The sequence below is a fragment of the Panthera onca genome, chromosome C1, assembly GCF_046562875.1.
Source record: "Panthera onca isolate mPanOnc1 chromosome C1, mPanOnc1 haplotype 2, whole genome shotgun sequence".
In the NCBI taxonomy this organism is placed as follows: Eukaryota; Metazoa; Chordata; class Mammalia; order Carnivora; family Felidae; genus Panthera; species Panthera onca.
In genome coordinates, this window is record NC_138346.1 from 94513505 (window position 1) to 94534164 (window position 20660).

The following is a 20660-nucleotide window of genomic DNA, read 5'->3' on the forward strand; positions in this document are numbered from 1 at the left end:
TGGGTGTTGTACGGAAACCAATTTGACAATAAATTATATACCAAAAAAAAAAAAAAAAAAGAAAGAAATACAGCTGAGAAACTCAGGTAGTGAGCTTCCCAGGAAAGATGACAGAGTAAAACTTCAGAACATTTAGGGTTTTTTCTCTAAGTAGAAAGATGGCCGATTACCCATAACAAAAGTGTTCATTTTGAATAAGGTACTGGGCATTACTAACACATTTAGCAAACGGGGTAAACACAGATACCTTTTCTCTGAGTTGCTAGATGAAGCAAGGTTTGAGGGTTCCGATGCCGCCGCTCTCACAGAAGTCTGTGCAGGAGGGTTACTAAATAAGAAGTTGCTAATCAATCTCCAGATGGCAAGGAATGGGTAAAGGACTGTCCCCAACAACGTCCAAAAGTCTCCACTGGAAGAATGTACCATGGATGTAGTTGGTCTTCCTGCCTAAAAATTAATGAATCAATCTCAATAAAGGCTACATGAGCCCCATCACGTCACACTCAAGGTTCTAGATGAATCTTTATCTGGAAAAGGAAAGTCTCATTGATTTTAGTTTACTGTAAACAGGTAAAATTACTATCTTCTGCTGTTTTTCAGGTGTATATTTTATATAAACTACTGGGAACTCCAAGAGCTGTTTTTTAAAGGAGTAATCACTACAGTGAAACTAGAAAGTAGTTCTTGAAGCAATTATTTTTATAAGAACTAAACTTTGTAATGAAATTAACAACTTTGGAAGGAAAAGTCTTCCTTGATGATTAAAAAAAGAGGAAAAGGCTTCAACAAAACCTCAGTGAATACAATAAATCCTGATTACTGGAAGGTTGTTTTAGGTGTGGAGTTCTGGTTCAAAACCAGCAAAACTATCCTAATCAAAATATAGAAGACCCAGGCTCTCATACCATCTCTGGCACTTAGGGGATGCCTTGGCAAAATCATTTAAACTTTCTGAGTCTCGGGGTGCCTGGGTGGCTCAGCTGGTTGGGCATCTGACTCTTGATTTCCGCTCAGATCATGATCTCATGGTTCATGGGATCGAGCCCCACCTCCAGCTCTGCGCTGACAGCATGGAGCCTGCTTGGGATATTCTCTCTCTCTCTCTCTCTCTCTCTCTCTCTCTCTCTCTTTCCCTCCCTCCCTCCCTCTCTCTCTCCCTCCCTCTCTGTCCCTCCCTCTCTCTCTGAAAAGAAACATTTTTTAAAAATTAAAAAAAGAACTTTCTGAGCCTCTTTGCTTCATCAGAGATTAAAACACTGTTATGAGGATCAAATGTGATTTATATGTTTAAAAAATTCATGTTATTTTTATGTCAAAATAAAATCTTTTTTAAAAAACTTGGTAAACAGCCAAATCATACATAAATAAAAGACACTAAATCTGGGGCGCCTGGCTGGCTCAGTCAGAGGAGTGACTCTTGATCTTGGGGTCATGACTTTGGGCTCTATATTGGGTGCAGAGATTACTTAAATAAACTTAAAAAAAAAGCACCACTAACTCTATTCATTAGACAGATACGCTGCATTTTCTTCTCCTACTGGTCATTTCATTTATATACATGAAAACAGATGAGAAAAAGTTGAAAACTAAAATTTATTTATTTAGTGTCTCACTAGCAATACAAATATAAAATGCACAGGTTACCAGAACAATAAATTGACCTAACATTTTTGGATAATGTGAATTTAATTATCCATAGTACATCTTTCATGTTCCCTTCTGCTAATTATAAGAAATGATCAAAAGTAGGACAAATGGGATTTAAAGATAGAAAAAATATGTATGTATATACATACTGGCAACAGTACCACTGAAGCACTTGGGGCAAGTTCCAAATCCAGTAATTTCTTTTTATAATCTTCTTTGGTAAATTCCCTCCTGGGAAACATAGTTGCTAGTGAAAAATTACCGTAAGTGTTGCCGACAGTCTGTAACATAACAATAAGTTTAAAACCTTACAAAGGTGCCCTTTTAAAGTAAGATATTACATACCCATATGCATCCAAAATGACTGCTATAATTCAAATTACCTTAATTTTAAAGTTCATTCAAATGTAAACTCAAAAAAACTTTATAAAAACTTTGTGCTTTAACAAGTAGCTGAAAGCCAGCAAATCCTAATAGTACCTAAAAGCTTTTACAACTCAAAAATGACCACAAAATAGCAAGAATATAGTTCCTAAAATAGGGGTGCCTGGGTGGCTCAGTTGGTTGGTTAAGTGTCCAATTCTTGATTTTAGCTCAGGTCACGATCTCGCAGCTCTTGAATTCAGCCCTGCATCAGGTTCCGCACTGGTGGCTTGGTGCCTGCTTGGGATTCTTTGTCCCTCCCCCAACTGCCTATGTGTGCCTGCTCTCTCTCTCTCAAAATAAATAAATAGCGGCACCTGGGTGGCTCAGTCAGTTAAGCTTCTGACTTGATTTCGGCTCAGGTCACAATCTCATGGTTCATGGGTTCAAGCCCATCATTGGGCTCTGAGCTGACAGTGTGGAGCCTGCTTGTGTCTCCCTCTCTCTCTGCCCCTTCCCCACTCATGACCTTGTTCACTCTGCCAAAAAACAAACATTTAAAAATAAATAAACTTAAAAAAAACCCACCTAAATAAAGTGAATAAAAATGGACAATTATATATCTCTTTTAAATACTGCTGCAGTTTGGGGCGCCTGGGTGGCTCAGTCGGTTAAACGTTCGACTTCGGCTCAGGTCACGATCTCGCGGACCGTGAGTTCGAGCCCCGCGTCGGGCTCTGGGCTGATGGCTTAGAGCCTGGAGCCTGCTTCCGATTCTGTGTCCCCCTCTCTCTCTGCCCCTCCCCCGTTCATGCTCTGTCTCTCTCTGTCTCAAAAAGAAATAAAAACGTTAAAAAAAATTTTTTTTTTAAATAAATACTGCTGCAGTTTGCCATTAGTTTTCACTATACTTTGGCAAACTTCTATTACTCTCTCCAATATACATCTGCATTCCCTATTAAAAATTTGGAATAGTCCGGAACTTTCCTCATATACAGAACATGAGTTTCACCTCTTCCTTATCTCAAAAAGTAAATGGTCTATAGTCAATTCATGCTACACATACATTCCCAGAACCAGAAACCTACGCTGGGCAGCACTGCAATCACCTTCATAATTTTAAGTCACCTCTACTTGTAAAATCTGTACTTGTAAAATCTCTCTCCCTAGAAGATTCCAAAGAAAGAGACTAACACTTATGTTTCTGTCTTTTTTTTTTTTTTTTTTACTAGAGGTCATCATATACGTACCTCTCGCTGTTGTCACTCTTAACATGAGGTCATGCAAAAATATAAAATTAGGTTACTGTACTGAGACAAATTTCTAATAGGACTGATGTAAAGACTTTTTTTTCTCATGTGGCTTCCTCTTTACTTACCTGTGACAGAGGTGGTTAAGACTCAGACCAGGAGTAAGCACTCCCTTTTGTGAGGGCCCAAGTGAAGCTCCAAGGTAAAAGAATAAAAGAACTATTGGGGGTTGCTTCCAATTTAAGCTTAAGGAAAAAGACTTCTTAAAAATGTTTTTATACTGCACAGCCCAGCTCCACAGTGGAGGAAGGCAGACAGCTTTTAGGTATCCTCTCAGGATCCGTAAGTGAGACAGCAGACTAAATGGGGAGAGGTGGTCTAAGGGAAAGATCTGAACCCTAATTTTGACCTTAAAAAGATACATGAGACAAACAGCGGGATATATGATAAGCCTAGAACCTGAAGGACATCTGATGCCTAAAATCCATTTTGAATAAGGGCTCAATCAGAGAATAAAAACTACAGTTGAACCTTGAACAACATGGGTTTGAACTGTGTGGGCCCACCTATTCAAGGATTTTTACAATACAGAACTGTAAATGTATGCTTTCCTCCTTATGATTTTCTTAACATTTTCCTTTCTCTAGCTAACTTTATTGTAAGAAAACAGTAAAGAATACATATGATAAAAAATATGGGGCACCAGGGTGGCTCAGTCAGTTGAGCATCCAACTCTTGATTTTGGCTCAGGTCATGATCCCAGGGTCGTGGGATCAAGCCCTGTGTCAGGCTCTGCACTAAGTGTGGAACCTGCTTACAATTTTCTCTCTCTCCCTTTACCCTTCACCCTCACTCACATGCTCTCGCTCTCTAAACAAAACAAAACAACAACAAAATGTGTTCATCAACTGCTATTGGTAAGGATTCTGGTCAACAGTAGGCTATGAGTAGTTCAGTTTTCACAGAATTGGAAGTTACACGTGGATCTGACTGTGCAGGGAGCTGGCACCCCTTAATACACTGTTCAAGGGTCAACTGTAATTTGAAATTACTCATATCTCATTTTCTAAGAAATGTAATTTCACACTCTTTCAGCTTTTGAGTAAGGCCACATTCTGGAAGTAAATTCCTGAAGAAGATACTTATAACCAAATAAAGATTACTGATCTTTAGGCCTGGCCTTTGCAGGAAAACGGCAAGCCCCAAAGCGACCTGCAGAGAATGTGGAGAGAGAGGAAGAAAAATTGCATCTTTTTACAGGAAACAACTCCCTCAGATTAGACCTTTGGAAAATCATTTGCTTTTCATTCCTCCAGCTGAGTGTATGAAGCAGTGAGAAAAGTTTCCAAAGCATACCCTATCAGCAAATCCCTACTTCTGTACAACAGATATGCTTTTCTTATATGGCACTAATACATGATGGAAGCCCCCCCAAGCCCCAGAGGGATAAATCCTCCTGGGGATAAATCATGACTTATTCACACTCTACAAATCAGATGTGGAGATTTTCCCCTCCTACATTTTAATAACCTATTCATCTACCTTTACTACAACTCAAGACAAGACATAAATTTACCTGGGCAGCAAACTGCCTTGCTTCTTCTAGAGGAGCATCAGAAGGGAACTGATTTGTAAAAGAAGAACCATCAGGCAGACGAAACTGAATTCGTGCAATAGTGCTATGAAAAAAGAAAATTAAAATCAGTATCTTACCTCACCTTATTTTCAAACAAGATCATTGTGAGAAAATGGAAATGAAGATGTACAAAATGAAAACAGGTTTTTTTTCCTCTGTCAGACCTCTTCATTTATTCTTTTTAGTAACAGCTTTATCAAGATACAATTCACATAAAATTTACCCTTTTAAAACATACAATTAATTTAGTGGTTTTTATTATAGTTGGGCAACCATCACCACTATTTAGCTCCAAAACATTCTCATCACTCCAAAAAGAAACTAAACCTATCAGTAATTACTCCCTATTTCTTCACCTAGCCCTTTGGCGAGAAGCACTGCGCTACTTTCTGTCTCTATGAATTTGCCTATTTCAGGCAATTCATATAATGGAACATAGAATGTGTGACTTTTGGTAACTGGCTTTCACGTACCATTATTTTCTCAAGGTTCACTCATGTCATAGCATGTGTCAGCTACTTCATTCCTTTTGACTGCTGAATAATATTTATAATACTATCAGTGGTATAGAAGGCTGCCAAAGTGTCCACATACTCAAAAGCTGTGTTGGTTGTTTCTTTAAATTTATGCATCCAGGGGTGCCTGGGTGGCTCAGTTGGTTAAGCGTCTACCTTCGGCTCAGGTCACGCTGTCATAGTTTGTGAGTTCGAGCCCCGCATCAGGCTCTGTGCTGACAGCTCAGAGCCTGGAGCCTACTTTGGATTCTGTGTCTCCCTCTCTCCCCGCCCCTCCCCCATTCATGCGCTCTCTCTCTCTCTCTCTCTCTCTCTCTCTCTCTCTCTCTGTCTCTCTCTCTCTCAAAAATAAATAAACATTAAAAAAATAAATAAATAAGCTTAGGCATCCTGGAGGATATAAAACAGTATCTCACTGTAGTTCTAATCTGAATTTCCTAATGACTAATAATGTTGAGCATCTTTTTATATGGCTTACTGACCATTTGTGTATCTTCTCAGGAGAAATGTCTATTCAAATCCTTTTCCCATATTTAAACTGGGTGGTTTGCTCTTTACTGTTGAGTTATTAAAGACTTCTTTTTGTATTCTAGATCAAGTCTCTTATCAGATATATGGTTTGCAAATATTTTCTCCAATTTTGAGAGCTATCTTTTCACTTTCTTGATGATGTCCCTTGAAACACAAAGTTTTACATTTTGATGAAGTCTAACTTATCTATTGCTTTTTTTTGCTGCTTGTGCTTTTTGTGTCATGTCTAAAAATCATTGCTTTCTCCAAGATCACAAGATTTTCTAATTTTTTTCCTAAGAGTTTATACCTATGACTTTTTTTTTTTTTTTTTCAACGTTTTTTATTTATTTTTGGGACAGAGAGAGACAGAGCATGAACGGGGGAGGGGCAGAGAGAGAGGGAGACACAGAATCTGAAACAGGCTCCAGGCTCCGAGCCATCAGCCCAGAGCCTGACGCGGGGCTCGAACTCACAGACCGCGAGATCATGACCTGGCTGAAGTCGGACGCTTAACCGACTGCGCCACCCAGGCGCCCCTATACCTATGACTTTTTAAAAATTCTTATTTATTTATTTTTGAGACAAGGGAGGGGCAGAGAGAGAATCCCAAGCAGGCTCTGCAGTATCAGTGCAGAGCCCGATGTGGGGCTCAATCCCACAAACCATGAGATAATGACCTGAGCCAAAATCAAGAGTCAGACACTTGACCAAGCTACCTAGGTGACCCTATACTTGCAATTTTTACATTTGAGGTAGATGGTCATTTTGAATTAATTTTTTTTCTGAGTTAATTTTAATATTTCTCTTTGAGAGAGCAAATGAGCAAGTAGGGAAAGGGCAGAGAAGGAGGGGGAGAGAGGATCCAAAGCAGGCTCTGCACTGACAGCATAGAGCCCAATGCAGGGCTTGAACTCATGACACATGAGATTGAGACCTGAGCTGACGTTGGACACTTAACCGACTAAGCCACCCAGGTTTCCCTCTGAATTTTTTTTTTTTTTTTAACGTTTATTTATTTTTGAGACAGGGAGAGACAGAGCATGAACAGGGGAGGGTCAGAGAGAGGGAGACACAGAATCTGAAGCAGGCTCCAGGCTCTGAGCTATCAGCACAGAGCCCGACGCGGGGCTAGAACTCACGGACCGCAAGATCATGACCTGAGCCAAAGTCGGCCGCCCAACCGACTGAGCCACCCAGGTGCCCCTCTGAATTAATTTTTAATATGGTGTGAGGTAAGGGTACCAATTCATTCTTTTGGATGTGTCCAAGCACCATTTGTTAAAGAGTCTATTCTTTCCCCACTGAATGGTCCTGGTACCACTTAAAAAAAATCAACTGACCATAAATGCTTTGGGGACTCAATTCTAATACACAGATCCATACAACCATCCTTATGCCAATATCACATTGTCTCGGTTACTGTAGCTTTGTTTTAAAATTTAAAAATCTGCATCTTCCAACTATGTTCTTTTTCCAGATTATTTTGGCCTTCTGGGTCCCTTGCATTTCCATATGAATTTTAGGGATCAGGTTCCTCCAAAACTCGTGGCCAAAAAAAAAAAAAAAAAAAAAAAAAAATCTACTGGAATTCTCATAGGGATTATTTTGAATCCACATATCAGTTTGGGGAGTACTGCCATTATTTTTTTCCCCTTTTTCTTTTCACTCTTTAAGCTCCTTTTCTACTTCCATCTTAACAATATTAAGTCCTCTGATCTATGAATACAGAATGTTCCTCCATGTATGTAGGTCTGCTTTACTTCTTTCAAAAATGTTTTCTGTTTCTCAGTGTATAAGTCTCACACTTTCATTACATATATTCTTAAGTATTTTATTACTTTTATTTATTTTTTAAACTTTTTTTAATGTTTATTTTTGAGAGACAGAACACAAGTAGGGGAGGGGCAGAGAGACGGAGACCGAGAATATGAAGCAGGCTCCAGGCTCTAAGCTGTCAGCACAGAGCCCGACGTGGGGCTCGAACTCGGGAATGGTGAGATCATGACCTGAGCCGAAGTCAGGACACTTAACCAACTGAGCTACCCAAGTACCCTTAACCCTTAGTTTTTATTTTTTTTATTTTTACTTTAGTTTTTTTTTTTTTTAGTTTTTAATGTTTATTTCTTTACCTTTGAGAGACAGAGAGGGCGACACAGAATCCAAAGCAGGCTCCAGGCTCTGAGCTGTAAGCATAGAGCCTGATATGGAGCTCGAACCCACAAACCGTGAGACGATGACCTGAGCTAAAGCTGGATGCTTAACTGACTGAACCACCCAGGTGCCCCATGTATTTCATTACTTTTAGAAAACAGTTTTTAAAAAGTAGTTTTTCTGATTACAAAGGTAATACTTGTTAATTTTCCAATATAGAAAATACAGAAAAGAAAATAAATATTAACCAAAATGTAGGATGTACTGGAAATCTGTATTTTTGTCTTCACAACATATTTTTGTTTTGGGAACTGCCTTATCCCTGCTACCTGTCATTCATTCTGGTATGGTTATCAGTAACATTTCCCCAACCTCCTCACCAAGGAAGTATGCATGTCAACTTTCCCAACCAGACAGCCAATATAAGCAAACACAGGGATTGATCTGAAGGTGGCCACATCAGCCAAATAGGGTCAATCAGAATTCTCCTCAGTGAATGATATGGGCTTTTTGAGAAAAAGACTTTTTTCTCTCTGGGATCAGGAACTCAAGATCCTGAAGGTGCCAAGAAACCCTGGGTTCTCCTGACATCGTCATAAAAGTTTTTCTAAGAATGAAGCTAAAACAGAAAAAAAACAAGAGATGGGGCCCCTGGGTGGCTCAGTCGGTTAAGCATCCGACTTCGGCTCAGGCCATGATCTCACAGTTCGTGAGTTTGAGCCCTGCCTTGGGCTCTGTGCTGGCAGCTCAGAGCCTAGCACCTGCTTCGGATTCTGTGTCTCCCTCTCTCTCTCTGCCCCACCCCTGCTTGTGCTCTTTCTCTGTCTCTCAAGAAAAAAATGAATAAACGTTAAAAAAAATTAAGGAAAAAAAATGAGATTAAAAAGAGAGAGAGAAAGTATCTTTTAAATTCCTGGATCTAGCTACGCCTAAACAAATCCATCAGTGGAAATCCCAATTGCAGAACCAATGGATTCCCTCTTTTGCTTAATTCTATTTCATCTGAGATTCTCAAAACTAAAGAGTCCTAATACATATAATAAGATAACCACTATAATCATTTCAATGTATGTGCTTTGTCTGTCTTTTGAAAACAGATTTCTTGAGCCTTCTTTTAGGTTTTTTTCCAGTTTATTTATTATTTTGAGGGGGAGACAAAACGAGAGGGGGAGAGGCAGAGAGACAGGAAGAGAGAGAATCCCAAGCAAACTGCGTGCTGCCAGCACAGAGCCCAAATCAGGGCTCAATCTCATGAACCATGAGATCATGACCTGAGCCCAAACCAAGAGCCAGATACTTAACTGACTATGCCACTCAGGCACCCCTAGCCCTCTTTTAAACAACTTTTTTTTTTTTTTTTTTTTTTTACATTTTATTTATTTTTGAGAGAGAGAGAGAGAGAGAGAGAGACAGACAGACAGAGCACAAGTTGGGGAGAGGCAGACACAGAATTCAAAGCAGGCTCCAGGCCCTGAGCTGTCAGCACGGAGCCCGACGCAGGGCTCGAACCCACAAACCGCGAGATCATGACCCGAGCCAAAGTCAGACGCTTAACTGACTGAGCCACCCAGGCGCCCCATCCCTGAGCTTTCTTTTAGAAGTGACTTAGTACCGTTACACTGTACATTCACATTAAGTGACAAATACCAATGGCAACTATAATACCAGTTAATATATCCTTCTGGAACTACTTACAACAGTCACAGCACACATAAGTGTTAAAAAGCTGGCCACAATTGCTATTCTCCTCAGCAGCCACATACACATAGATAATTCAGCAGGAAATAAAGTACCTTCTTTCTCTTGCAGAAGAGTCCCTCTTGACTTCCATTTCTGCCTGTTTGGCCAACAAAGCAGCAGCTTTAGCAGCTTCTACTTCTTCCTTTGTCTTTGCAAAACGAGCAGCTCTCTCTGCACGGTCCTTTAAAACAAATGTCGGACACTATCTTTCACTGCTAGAGTGATGTATTCACACGTTTCTATTTTTTAAATTTAAAAAGATTTTTTTAATGGTCATTTTTGAGAGGGGGGGGGGGGTGGGAAGGGGTAGGCAGAGAGAGAGGGGGAGACAGAGAATCCAAAGCAGGTTCCAGGCTCCGAACTGTCAGCACAGAGCCTGATGCGGGGCTCAAACGTATCAACCGTGAGATAATGACCTGAGCCGAAGCCGGACACTTAACTGAGCCACCCAGGTGCCCCTCAATTTTTTTTTTTTAAGTAGGTTCCACGCCTAGCATGGAGTCCAAGGTGGGGCTTGCACTCATGACCCTGAGATCAAGACCTGAGCCGAGATCAAGAGTCAGACATTTAACTGAGCCACCCAGAGCCCTATTCACGTTTCTAAACACAATGAACAAATACAAATATGTGTGAGATTCCTTAAAGTCAACTGCAGACTTTTATCACTCTGGATCTGGTATTTTTTAGTTTTATTAACTGTCAGGGACCAGAGTTGTTTATTAAACAAACGTGCTTCTGTTCACTACTCTATTGCCAGAGCCTGGAAAAAGGCCAGGCACACAGTACATTATCAATAAATATTTGCTGAGTAAACAAATGAACAACAATATTAAGGTAGAATTGGCTTTCATATGTATTACAACTGCTTAATTTTAAAAGCAGTTGTGGGGCACCTGGGTGGCTCAGTCAGTTAAACATCCGACTTTGGCTCAGGTCATGATCTCATGGTTTGTGGGTTCGAGCCCCACATTGGGCTCTGTGCTGATAGCACGGAGCCTGAAGCCTGCTTCAGATTCTGTGTCTCCCTCTCTGCCCACCCCCCATAATTCTCACTCTGTCTCAAAAATAAATAAACGCTAAAAAAAAAAAAAAAAAAAAAAAAAAAAAAAAAGTTATAGCAAAACCATCCTAACCTCCTACTTGATGTGTCTAAATCTTCTGAATGTCCCAAAAATGGAATGGCTGTGACTATAGGAGACTGCTAGGTAATCAGTTCTAAGTTTCTTTTCCAGGGAATTGGTTTTTTTAAAAGGCAGACTGCCACAGGCAGCACCACTACCTACTACCTACTTGGACTGCTTCTCCTACAAATGGATCTTGAGAGCCTGTCTGGAGGTTCCAGCAGGGGAGCACAGCTACCCCTGATCTAAGAACAGTCCTCCTCTATCAGGGAAGGTCCATTGTCTTCAACCAAGGGCACAGCTTCAGGAGGGATGCACATGGAACGGTGAGGAAGGGAACACCCACCTAGCCAGCCAGATCAGCCGAATCAACCCTGGCAATCTACAGGGTGACAGATGTTGCAGCCAGATCGCCCTCACATCCCTAAGGAATCTTTGAAAACTACCTTTGACAATGGATAAAATTTATAACATAACACGGAGAAAAATTACTTTGAAAAAAATCACCTCAATTTTTAATCTCTTTTTATTCGGTTGTTATTTTAATTTCAGTATAGTTAACACAGTTATATTACTTTCCAGTGTACAATATAGTGGTTCAACAACTCCAGTGCTCATCCAACAGGTGCACTCCTGAATCCCCATCACCTGTTTCATCTATCCCCCACCCACCACCTCTGTAACTGTTTGTCTCTATAATTAAGAGTCTGCTTCTTGATTTTTTTTTTCCTTTGCATGTTTTGTTTTTTAAATTCCACAAGTGAAATAATATGGTGCATGTCTTTCTGACTTATTTTGCTTAGCACTGTTACTCTCCAGCTCCATCTAAGTTGTTGCCAATAGCAAGATTTCATTAATCTTATAGCTGAATAATATTCCACTGTATACATATATCACATCTTATTTATCCAATCCCAATTTTAATCCTAACTGTATTTTAATCCAATATACAGTTTCTACTAAAAGGAAGCTGAAATTGGAATTCTTGGGAGTCACTAAAATCTATTCTTTTTGTGTGCACAGTCTGGTAGTAAATCAAAACCACTGTGCACAGAACAACAATTTCACAAATGTATTAGAGTCAAGCATTAAAAATAAACTTACTACTCACCAAGGCAATTTGCTGTTTTATACGCTCTCGAGCTGCCCTATCTTCTGCCTTTTCTCTGTTTCTTTCCTCTAACATTCTTTTTGTTAATTCTTCCTCTTGCTTTCTTTTATAATCCAACATTTCTTTTCCAGTTTTTCTCCTCTCAATTTCCTTCTTAATTTCTCTCTGCATTAAAAAGGAAGTTAAGCTTTATGAACCAAAAAGATAATTTAATAATCTGCCTTAGGTATTATTTTATATACAGGGAGAGCTGGTTGTAGGGCATAGCTAAAGGAATAAAATAACTTCATAAAATGTAAGGGTCTAGAAGAATTTGCTAACAACATGGGTTAATGGTCAAATGTCAGCCAATTTGTAAATCTTAGCCAGCAGTTTTGTTAAGGTTATAAAATGTAGTTTGTAATGTAATTTGAAAACAAACAGAATTACAGGTCTCTGGTTTGTAAAGTAAATATGTTACCATGTAAGGACACTAAGGTTGCCCTTTGTTTGGCATAAAGAACTGATATTAGACCCTCGAAGAGATGATGCAGTTTAGGTGCACGTGATGGGAAAACAATGGTGCACCAGAATGTAGCAATACCAGAGGAAAAATTCAGCAAAAGATCTACAAATTTCTTTTCCATAAAAGGGAACTAAGAATTTGGTCTGCAACAACATCAAACAATTTTAGTTCAAGTCCATCTATTCTTAGTGTAAAAGACTCACTGTAGAGGGAAAGAAGATTGTCCAACTTATTCCTAGCAATTTACAACAAAAGCACAAAAAAGTATACACTATTATCCTACTACAGACGCCAGGTAATTTCCTTCACTGTGCTTCAACACTAAACTTTAACCAGAAAGCCGTCCTAAGTCTGCCAAATCGAGCAGGAAGTCAAACATTCCCTCACCTAATAGGAGAGTAAAATGATGCTAGGTACATGAACTTTACCTGTTCCTCCTCTTTCCTTTTTTCTTCTCTCCTTTCTTCAAGTTTTTTAGTGAGTCTGTATGTAAAACGTTTTTAAAAAATACATTAATGGAGAGCCATCATATTAATATGATATACATTTGGGAAATCCATTTAACTAAAACTGGGGAAATGTAGTGACAAACAAAAAAGATCCTGAAGGCAAAGCAACAAGTCATCTCCCTGGCCTCTGGCCCCAAGAGACATCTATGAACAGTCAGTGGGAGCCAGCCTATCAGAAGCCTATTCCGCCTTCTACTTCTTAACCATTAGTACCCCTTCCCTGCAAGGTATCTGATACAGATTTGAAAATACACATACATGTCTTCAAATAAGTACATAAATCAATGACTTACAAATGCTTTTTCCCCCCTTACATAGAAGTAAACAGCAATATAGCACAAAATTATTAAAAGTAAAAGCAAAAAACCAAAGGCTAGCATTTATAAAAACTAGTAATACCAAAATTGATTCCCAACTATAAGTTCATAAGTAAAAACTAACAATTATGAAAGCAGGTAATAGTAATGGTTGCACAACCTGGTGAATACATTATAACCCACTGAATTATACACTTTAAATTTTGTGGTATGTAAATTACCTCAATTTTAACAAATTAATGGTACTTTCTCAGAGGGATTTTAGTTACAAAGATATAAGCATTTGTTAAAGGTCAGTTGAACAACCTGTGCCAGAAATCAAGGGAGTGCTTCAAAGAATGATAGGGACATACATTAAAGGACAGAAAACCAAGCATGCAGAGGATGTCACTAGCCAAATCTAGGGCAGTGTGTGCACCAAAAAGAATCATAAGAGAAATGAACTGTAAAAAAAAATGGGGGAAAAAAAAAAGAAAAAGATCCATAAAACATTTTACCGCTAAGGGAAGTTATAAACTGGTTATGTATAACCACTTTGGAGAACTATTTGGCATGTATCTACGACCCTTTCCCCACTCCTGCGAATACACCCAAAAGATACATCCACTGACACATGTAAAACAATGTTCATATAGCAGTCCAATTCATAAAAGCCCCCAAAATGAAAACAGTTTTAAAAAATCCATCAACAGAATGGCAATGAGAATGTACCAATTATTGCCACATGTAGCAGCTCAGAAGAGTCTGAGCAAATGAGGTGATTCCATAATGAAGTTTACAAACGGGCAAAACTCATCTATAGTGTTAGATTCAGGACAGTGTTTATTTGGGGGAGGGAAGTTGTCATCGAGAAAGGGTTATTAGGCCCCTAGTGCATGTAGTACACTATTTGGTAACTAACTAGTAAGTTTCCTGAAAAAAAAAAGGGATAAAAAGCAAGAGGAGGTGGATCAAAGCACTTCTCTAAAGAAGAATGCTAGCTAAGAAATATGTAAGGTAAGAAAGAAATTAGAAGGTATGAAATTAGAAAAATCACCATTTCCAACTACCAGTGAAATAACTGATACAAGCAAAAATCAAAAGATGTCAAAATCACTGGTTGAAAGTTTCTGAGGAACAGTATGTATTCACTGTTTCAAAGAAACACCCTATAAATGCTTTTTAATTAGTGAAAAGGATATCTTTCTAACTGAAAATCCGAGAGACACCATCTTAACAGTTAAATTTAGTATCACCAAAAATACATACATCTGGTATCAGGTGCCTCCTGATGTAATGAGAAAGACAAATCATTACCTAGGTAATGTTCTCTAACTTAGAATGATGAAACAAGTACTGGATCAAAGGACATTCTAGAAACAGCCTAGACTCTTTTAAAGAATGTCCAAGTTGTGAAAAATAAAAACAAATACAAGCAAAACAAAGGAAATACTTTGAATTAGAAGAGACTAAACTAAATTCAATGAATGACCCTTGATTGGATCCTGTATCAGGGAAAAAAAGTTATAAAGGACATTATTAAAATAATGGGCAAATATGAATGTGATTGCTTATCAGATAATCTTACTGTATAAATTCACAATTTGGGTGTGACAACGGTATACTAACATCTGAAAATGTCTTTAATTGCATATAATTTGCACAATTCTCTTCAGAGAAAAACAGATATTATTTTGTTCTAATCTAGTTGAAAAGTCCATTGCATCTTAATGACAAATTGACTGTTCCATCACTCCTGCATCTAGGAATCTACTGCTAAAGGATGTTTGTTGGCCTGAGGGATGGGGAAGGGCATAAGTCAGTGGGTACAGACCCTCAGGCCCCCTCCTAGGCTGGAGCCCCTACTGAGAGCCTGTAAAACCCCAGTCAATATTTTTATTCTTAACAGATAGAGATACATACTCAAGTATTTAGGGTAAAATGAAATGGTGCCTGCAACTTTCAAATGAATCAGCAAAAAAAAAAAAGTCATCATACTTTTAACTTTTTGAGGCTTGAAATCTTTACCAAAAAAGAAAAAAAAGAAGGTTGGAAGTGATGGTACTACATATTATCTTTCCCAAAGAATTATGTCAATTTTTAAACATAAGGACATTTAAAAAAATAATCAAAATTTAACTAAAAGGCTTATTTTTTCACATGAGTCACTAAAAGATTCAAATTTCAGAGGCATCTGGCTAGATCAGTCAGTAGACTATGTGACTGTTGATCTCACTGTCATGAGTTCAAGCCCCACATTGGGCACAGATACTAGTTTAAAAGAAAGATGCAAATTTCACATCTTTTAGCTTTGAAAACACTATATCTATTTTAATATTAAGAAGAAAAATTGGTACCTGCCAATTCCAAATCATCAACCTGTTGTTGTTTTTTTAAAGTTTATTTGTGTATTTTGAGAGAGAGCGAGTAAGGGAGGGGCAGAGAGAGAGAGAGGGAGAGAGAGAATTCCAAGCAGGCTCCACACTGTCAGCACAGAGCCCGAGGTGGGGCTCAAACTCACAAACCACGAGTTCATGACCTGAGCTGAAACCAAGAGTCAGACGCTTAACCAACTGAGCCACCGAGGTGCCCCCAACCTTTTTTTTTTTTTAAGGTTTATTTATTTTTGAGAGAGAGGGCACAAGTTGGGGAGGAGCAGAGTCAGGGAGACAAAGGATCCAAAGCAGGCTCTGTGCTGACAGCAGTGAGCCTGATGCAGGGCTCAAACTCAAACTGTGAGATTATGACTTGAGCCAAAGTTGGATGCTCAACCAACTGAGCCATCCAGGTGCCCCTCAATCTGTGTTGTTTTTTAAAAATTTTTTTAATGTTTATTTTTGAAGGTGAGAGAGGTAGAGTGTGAGCGGGAGAGGGGCAGAGAGAGAGGGAGAAACAGAATCCGAAGCAGACTCCAGGTTCCTAGCTGTCAGCACAGAGCCCAACCCAGGGCTCGAACTCACAAGCCATGATAAGATCATGACCTGAGCCAAAACGCTTAACCGACTGAGCCACCCAGGCACCTCTCGATCTGTTTTTTAAAAAATCAAGTTTACTTCCTTAAGATGGGTTAGATGGATTTTTTTTCTCAATATGTATGCAACAGGATGAGAGTTTCTGAGTTGACATCAACTTGGTTTAATCACCTTGCCCCCTAACAAAACTACTTTTCCCTGAAGTCAGATAAGAAAAAACCCAAGATCTAGTGGGAAGTACTTAGCTTTCCAGAAACTTGGTCTCAGAAAACAGATATATATAGCTTGAGAGGAAAATAAGAATCCTACATTTACTAATCTATCCTGCCAAATTTTAAAGCTGAGTTTTTAATTTGTAGGACTTAGATTTTAAAATATCAAAGTTAGGGGCACCTGGGTGGCTCAGTCAGCTAAGTGTCTGACTTCGGCTCAGGTCACGATCTCACAGTTTTTAAGTTTGAGCCCTGCATCGGGCTCTGTGCTGACAGCTCAGAGCCTGGAGCTGGTTCAGATTCTCTGAACCCTCTCTCTCTCTGCCCCTCCCCTCCTCTCAAAAATAAACAAACATTAAAAAAATTTTTTTTTATTTTTTTAATTTTTTTTTAAATTTAATTTTTTTAATGTTTATTTTATTTTTGAGACAGAGAGAGACAGAGCATGAGTGGGGGAGGGGCAGAGAGAGAGGGAGACACAGAATCTGAAGCAGGGTCCAGGCTCTAAGCTGTCAGCACAGAGCCCGACGCGGGGCTCGAACTCACAGACCGCGAGACCATGACCTGAGCCGAAGTCAGAAGCTCAATTGACAGAGCCACCCAGGTGCCCCCCCAAAAATTTTTTTTAAATATCAAAGTTAGAGGAAGAATACATATATTTTGCTTCATAGAGTTTGGTATTACAAAATTCTATAAAAATCAGATTACACCACAGGTATTTGATGTGTACAATTTTTCTGGGCTATGAAAAGGCACCACAGATCAGTTCTATAAGACAGGGAAACTAGCAGCACATTAGGGTTTTAGAGTTCAATAACCTGCAGAGCATGGGTGAGTCAAAGGCATAAGAGCACTACAGTCTATGATAAGGCATGGTAAAGATGAAGGCAATTTGAAAGATATAAATGATGAGCTAAGAGGTCATTTGGGATAGGAGTATTATATGCTATTGTTTTTAGTTGTTGTTGATTAACAAATTAGATTCCATAAAACAAACAAAATTCCTAACTGGATATAACTCAGATGAATAGAATATAGGACCCCAGGGCATGAATCAGTCAGTATTAGGGCCTAGGCTTCATTGGTTAACTGACCTGATAAATTAATCTCAGCAATAATTTGAAGTGTATATATGATTTTAATTATATGACCTAGATTTTCCAAAAGGTGTTTAAACCAAGAACAGTCACTTCCCAATGAACACTGTTTCAATGGTAAGTATGCCAACATTTCATCCAATTTCAACATTTAGTATCCTTTTAAAAAAGATTTTTTTTTTTTAATGTTTTTTCATTTTTGAGAGACAGAGACAGAGCATGAGCTGGGGAGGGACAGAGAGATAGGGGGAGACACAATCTGAAGCAGGCTCCAGGCTCTGAGTCGTCAGCACAGAAGCCCAATGCAGGGCTCAAACTCAAAGACTGTGAGATCATGACCTGAGATGAAGTCAGATGCTTAACCGACTTGAGCCACCCAGGCACCCTTAGTATCCTTTTTTAAAAGGCCCTAGCCCACATACATTTCATATAACGGTCCTAAAAGCATACGGTTTAAAAACACATAAATGTATGTATCTCCAAGAGTGAAGTTGGTTTTTTTGTTTGTTTTTTTTGTTTTCAGTTTAAGGATCTCAACTTGTAAACCCATTCTGTCCTGATATTTTAAGAGTAAAAATGCTCAATGAAGACAGTTTGGCAACCTCAGAAGAAAAAAAAAATCCCTAATTCCCCTTTCAAAGATATTAATATAAACATTTTGTTGTGTGTCTTAAACTATCTTTACTGACTCATTATACTATATATAACACACATACACCAGTGTAAATACATATGGTAACTATTTTTTAATTAAAGATGGTGTATTATATCCTTTTTGCAGAACCATGCAGGCAGACATGGGCAGACACTCTCTTACATAAGAATGGAAGCTATTAAGAAACAACAGAAACTCCCCTTATCTACTGCAATTAAATAGCACCTAAGCCTACCCTACAATTAAGGGCTACCTGCTGTGTTTCTTCTCATTCCCCTCAAATCTCCAAAATCTTTTCTCATCTTTTACTGTCACATCACCCCAACGTGATGCAAGGACAGATGCATAGAGGTAGATTTGGTGTTAGCAAAACAGAAAGAAACAGAGAGGATGAGCCACTGGGAACTTTGGTTCCCTGCAGCTGTTCTTTGAGCCTTCTACCACTTCTCACCACTATGACCAGATCTATCCTTTTTAGCTCAAGATCTTGGCCCTGCTGGGACTCCTAGAAAGAACGATCAGAATCTAGGTTTTGCTGAAATGAAGCTGATTCTTAGTCATGAGCAAACCCAAATACCCAGTATTAGTAATCACCTTGAAACTTGTTTTCCCGTAGAATCTATGTGAACAAGAAACTGTCAAGTCTAAGGCATTTTCTTAACTTCCATATAACACTAAATGGTGTTAGGTCAGAATTAAAAAATATTCTTGCTTTATCCATTTACCATTAATTCATGTAACTTAAGAATCATAGTATACAGGAGTCTAATTTGGTAATTTCTTTATTATTAAAAATACAAAACTACAAGCCACAAAAAGTCATAAATCTGTGTCTGATTATTAGACCAAGTAATAACACATGACGTTTAATAGACATGCACTTATGCAGAACCCAGACTCAGTACACAGTCATAAAAGCAAGTGAAGTTCTTTCCATCTGGAACTTACTATCCTATGGTAGAGAGAGATCAAAGCAGAAGTGATAGATGGAAACATACATGTACCAAAAATCAGCAAAAAAGATTCTTGGGCTGATCAGACCTAAAGCTGACTGATGACTTAAGAGATACTCAACTTTACTTCTAGAATGTAGTCTTTATGGATACAATTAAGTTGGTCAGGTAATAAAAAATTTCAACCCAGGATTCTGAAACTTCATTTGTGAAATTTTAGCTTTTATTCAAATTAATGAAATAACTGAAAACCACTGTCTTTTCAAAATACTATTTGCAAAAATAAAAGCAAACCTTTCCACTCTGACAGTCAGGTCCTCTGGAGGTCTCTGATTTGAACATCCACCAGGCTCCTGAGATGGACTGGCATGGCCTGAACTCTCTCCTCCTTAGTTATTTAATAAAAAGAAATAAGAAAATATTGCATTTAATGCCGATTTTTAAGAAACATAAACATTTGGGTTACATTTGTTAATAATCTTCTTAAACATTACAAATTTTCCCTAAGAGTTGGAGAAGATAAGAAATGAGTGATTACGGGGCGCCTGGGTGGCTCAGTCGGTTAAGCGTCCGACTTCAGCTCAGGTCACGATCTCACGGTCCGTGAGTTCGAGCCCCGCGTCAGACTCTGGACTGATGGCTCAGAGCCTGGAGCCTGCTTCCAATTCTGTGTCTCCTTCTCTCTCTGCCCCTCCCCGTTCATGCTCTGTCTCTCTCTGTCTCAAAAATAAATAAACGTTAAAAAAAAAAAAAAATTAAAAAAAAAAAAAAAAGAAATGAGTGATTACTACGGCACCTGGCTTGCTCAGTCAGTAGAGCATGCAACTCTTGATCTCAGGGTCATGAGTTTGAGCCCCACGTTGGGTGCAGGGTTTACTTTAAAAAAAAAAAAAAAAAGAGGGGCCTGGATGGCTCACTTGGTTAAGCATCAGACTCTTGGTTTTGGCTCAGGTCATGATCTCACGGTTCATTTGTTCAAGCTCCCGCTGACAGCTTGGAGCCTGCTTGGAATTCTCTCTCTCTAATTCTGACATTTGGGTCCACATATAATAGAATATAAGTGGGAAACAAGGCAGCTGAGGGCCACCAAGGTCAGGAAGAAGGAAATAATAAATATGAGAACAAAAATAAATGAAATAGAAACTGAAAATACCAACAGAACAGATAAATGAAAGCAGGAGCTGGTTCTTTGAAAAAACAAAAACAAAAACCAATACAACTGATTAACTTCTAGCCAGACTTAACAAAAAAAAAGCAAGAACTCTGGGGTGCCTGACTGCCTCAGTCAGTTAAGCATCCGACTCCTGATTTTGGCTCAGGTTATGATGATCTTATGTAAGCGTTCATGGAACTGAGCCCCACATCGGGCTCTACACTGACAGCATGGAGCCTGCTTTGGATTCTCTCTCTCCCT

The 20660-nt window shown here is 38.9% G+C and overlaps 1 protein-coding gene across 3 annotated transcripts in view; it reads right to left on the bottom strand.

The window, feature by feature from the left end:
* The window catches only part of UBXN4 (UBX domain protein 4), a 44495-nt gene that overhangs the window by 2587 nt on the left and 21248 nt on the right, over positions 1–20660 (bottom strand). For all 3 annotated transcript variants that reach the window (XM_078451344.2, XM_078451342.2, XM_078451343.2), the window contains exons 6-12: positions 19541–19634; positions 12981–13035; positions 12048–12212; positions 9869–9996; positions 4837–4939; positions 1797–1928; positions 248–447 (exon numbers count right to left, since the gene is read on the bottom strand). In XM_078451344.2, coding sequence (XP_078307470.1) covers positions 248–447; positions 1797–1928; positions 4837–4939; positions 9869–9996; positions 12048–12212; positions 12981–13035; positions 19541–19634 — 877 coding nt within the window. The remainder of the gene's footprint in view (positions 1–247; positions 448–1796; positions 1929–4836; positions 4940–9868; positions 9997–12047; positions 12213–12980; positions 13036–19540; positions 19635–20660) is intronic.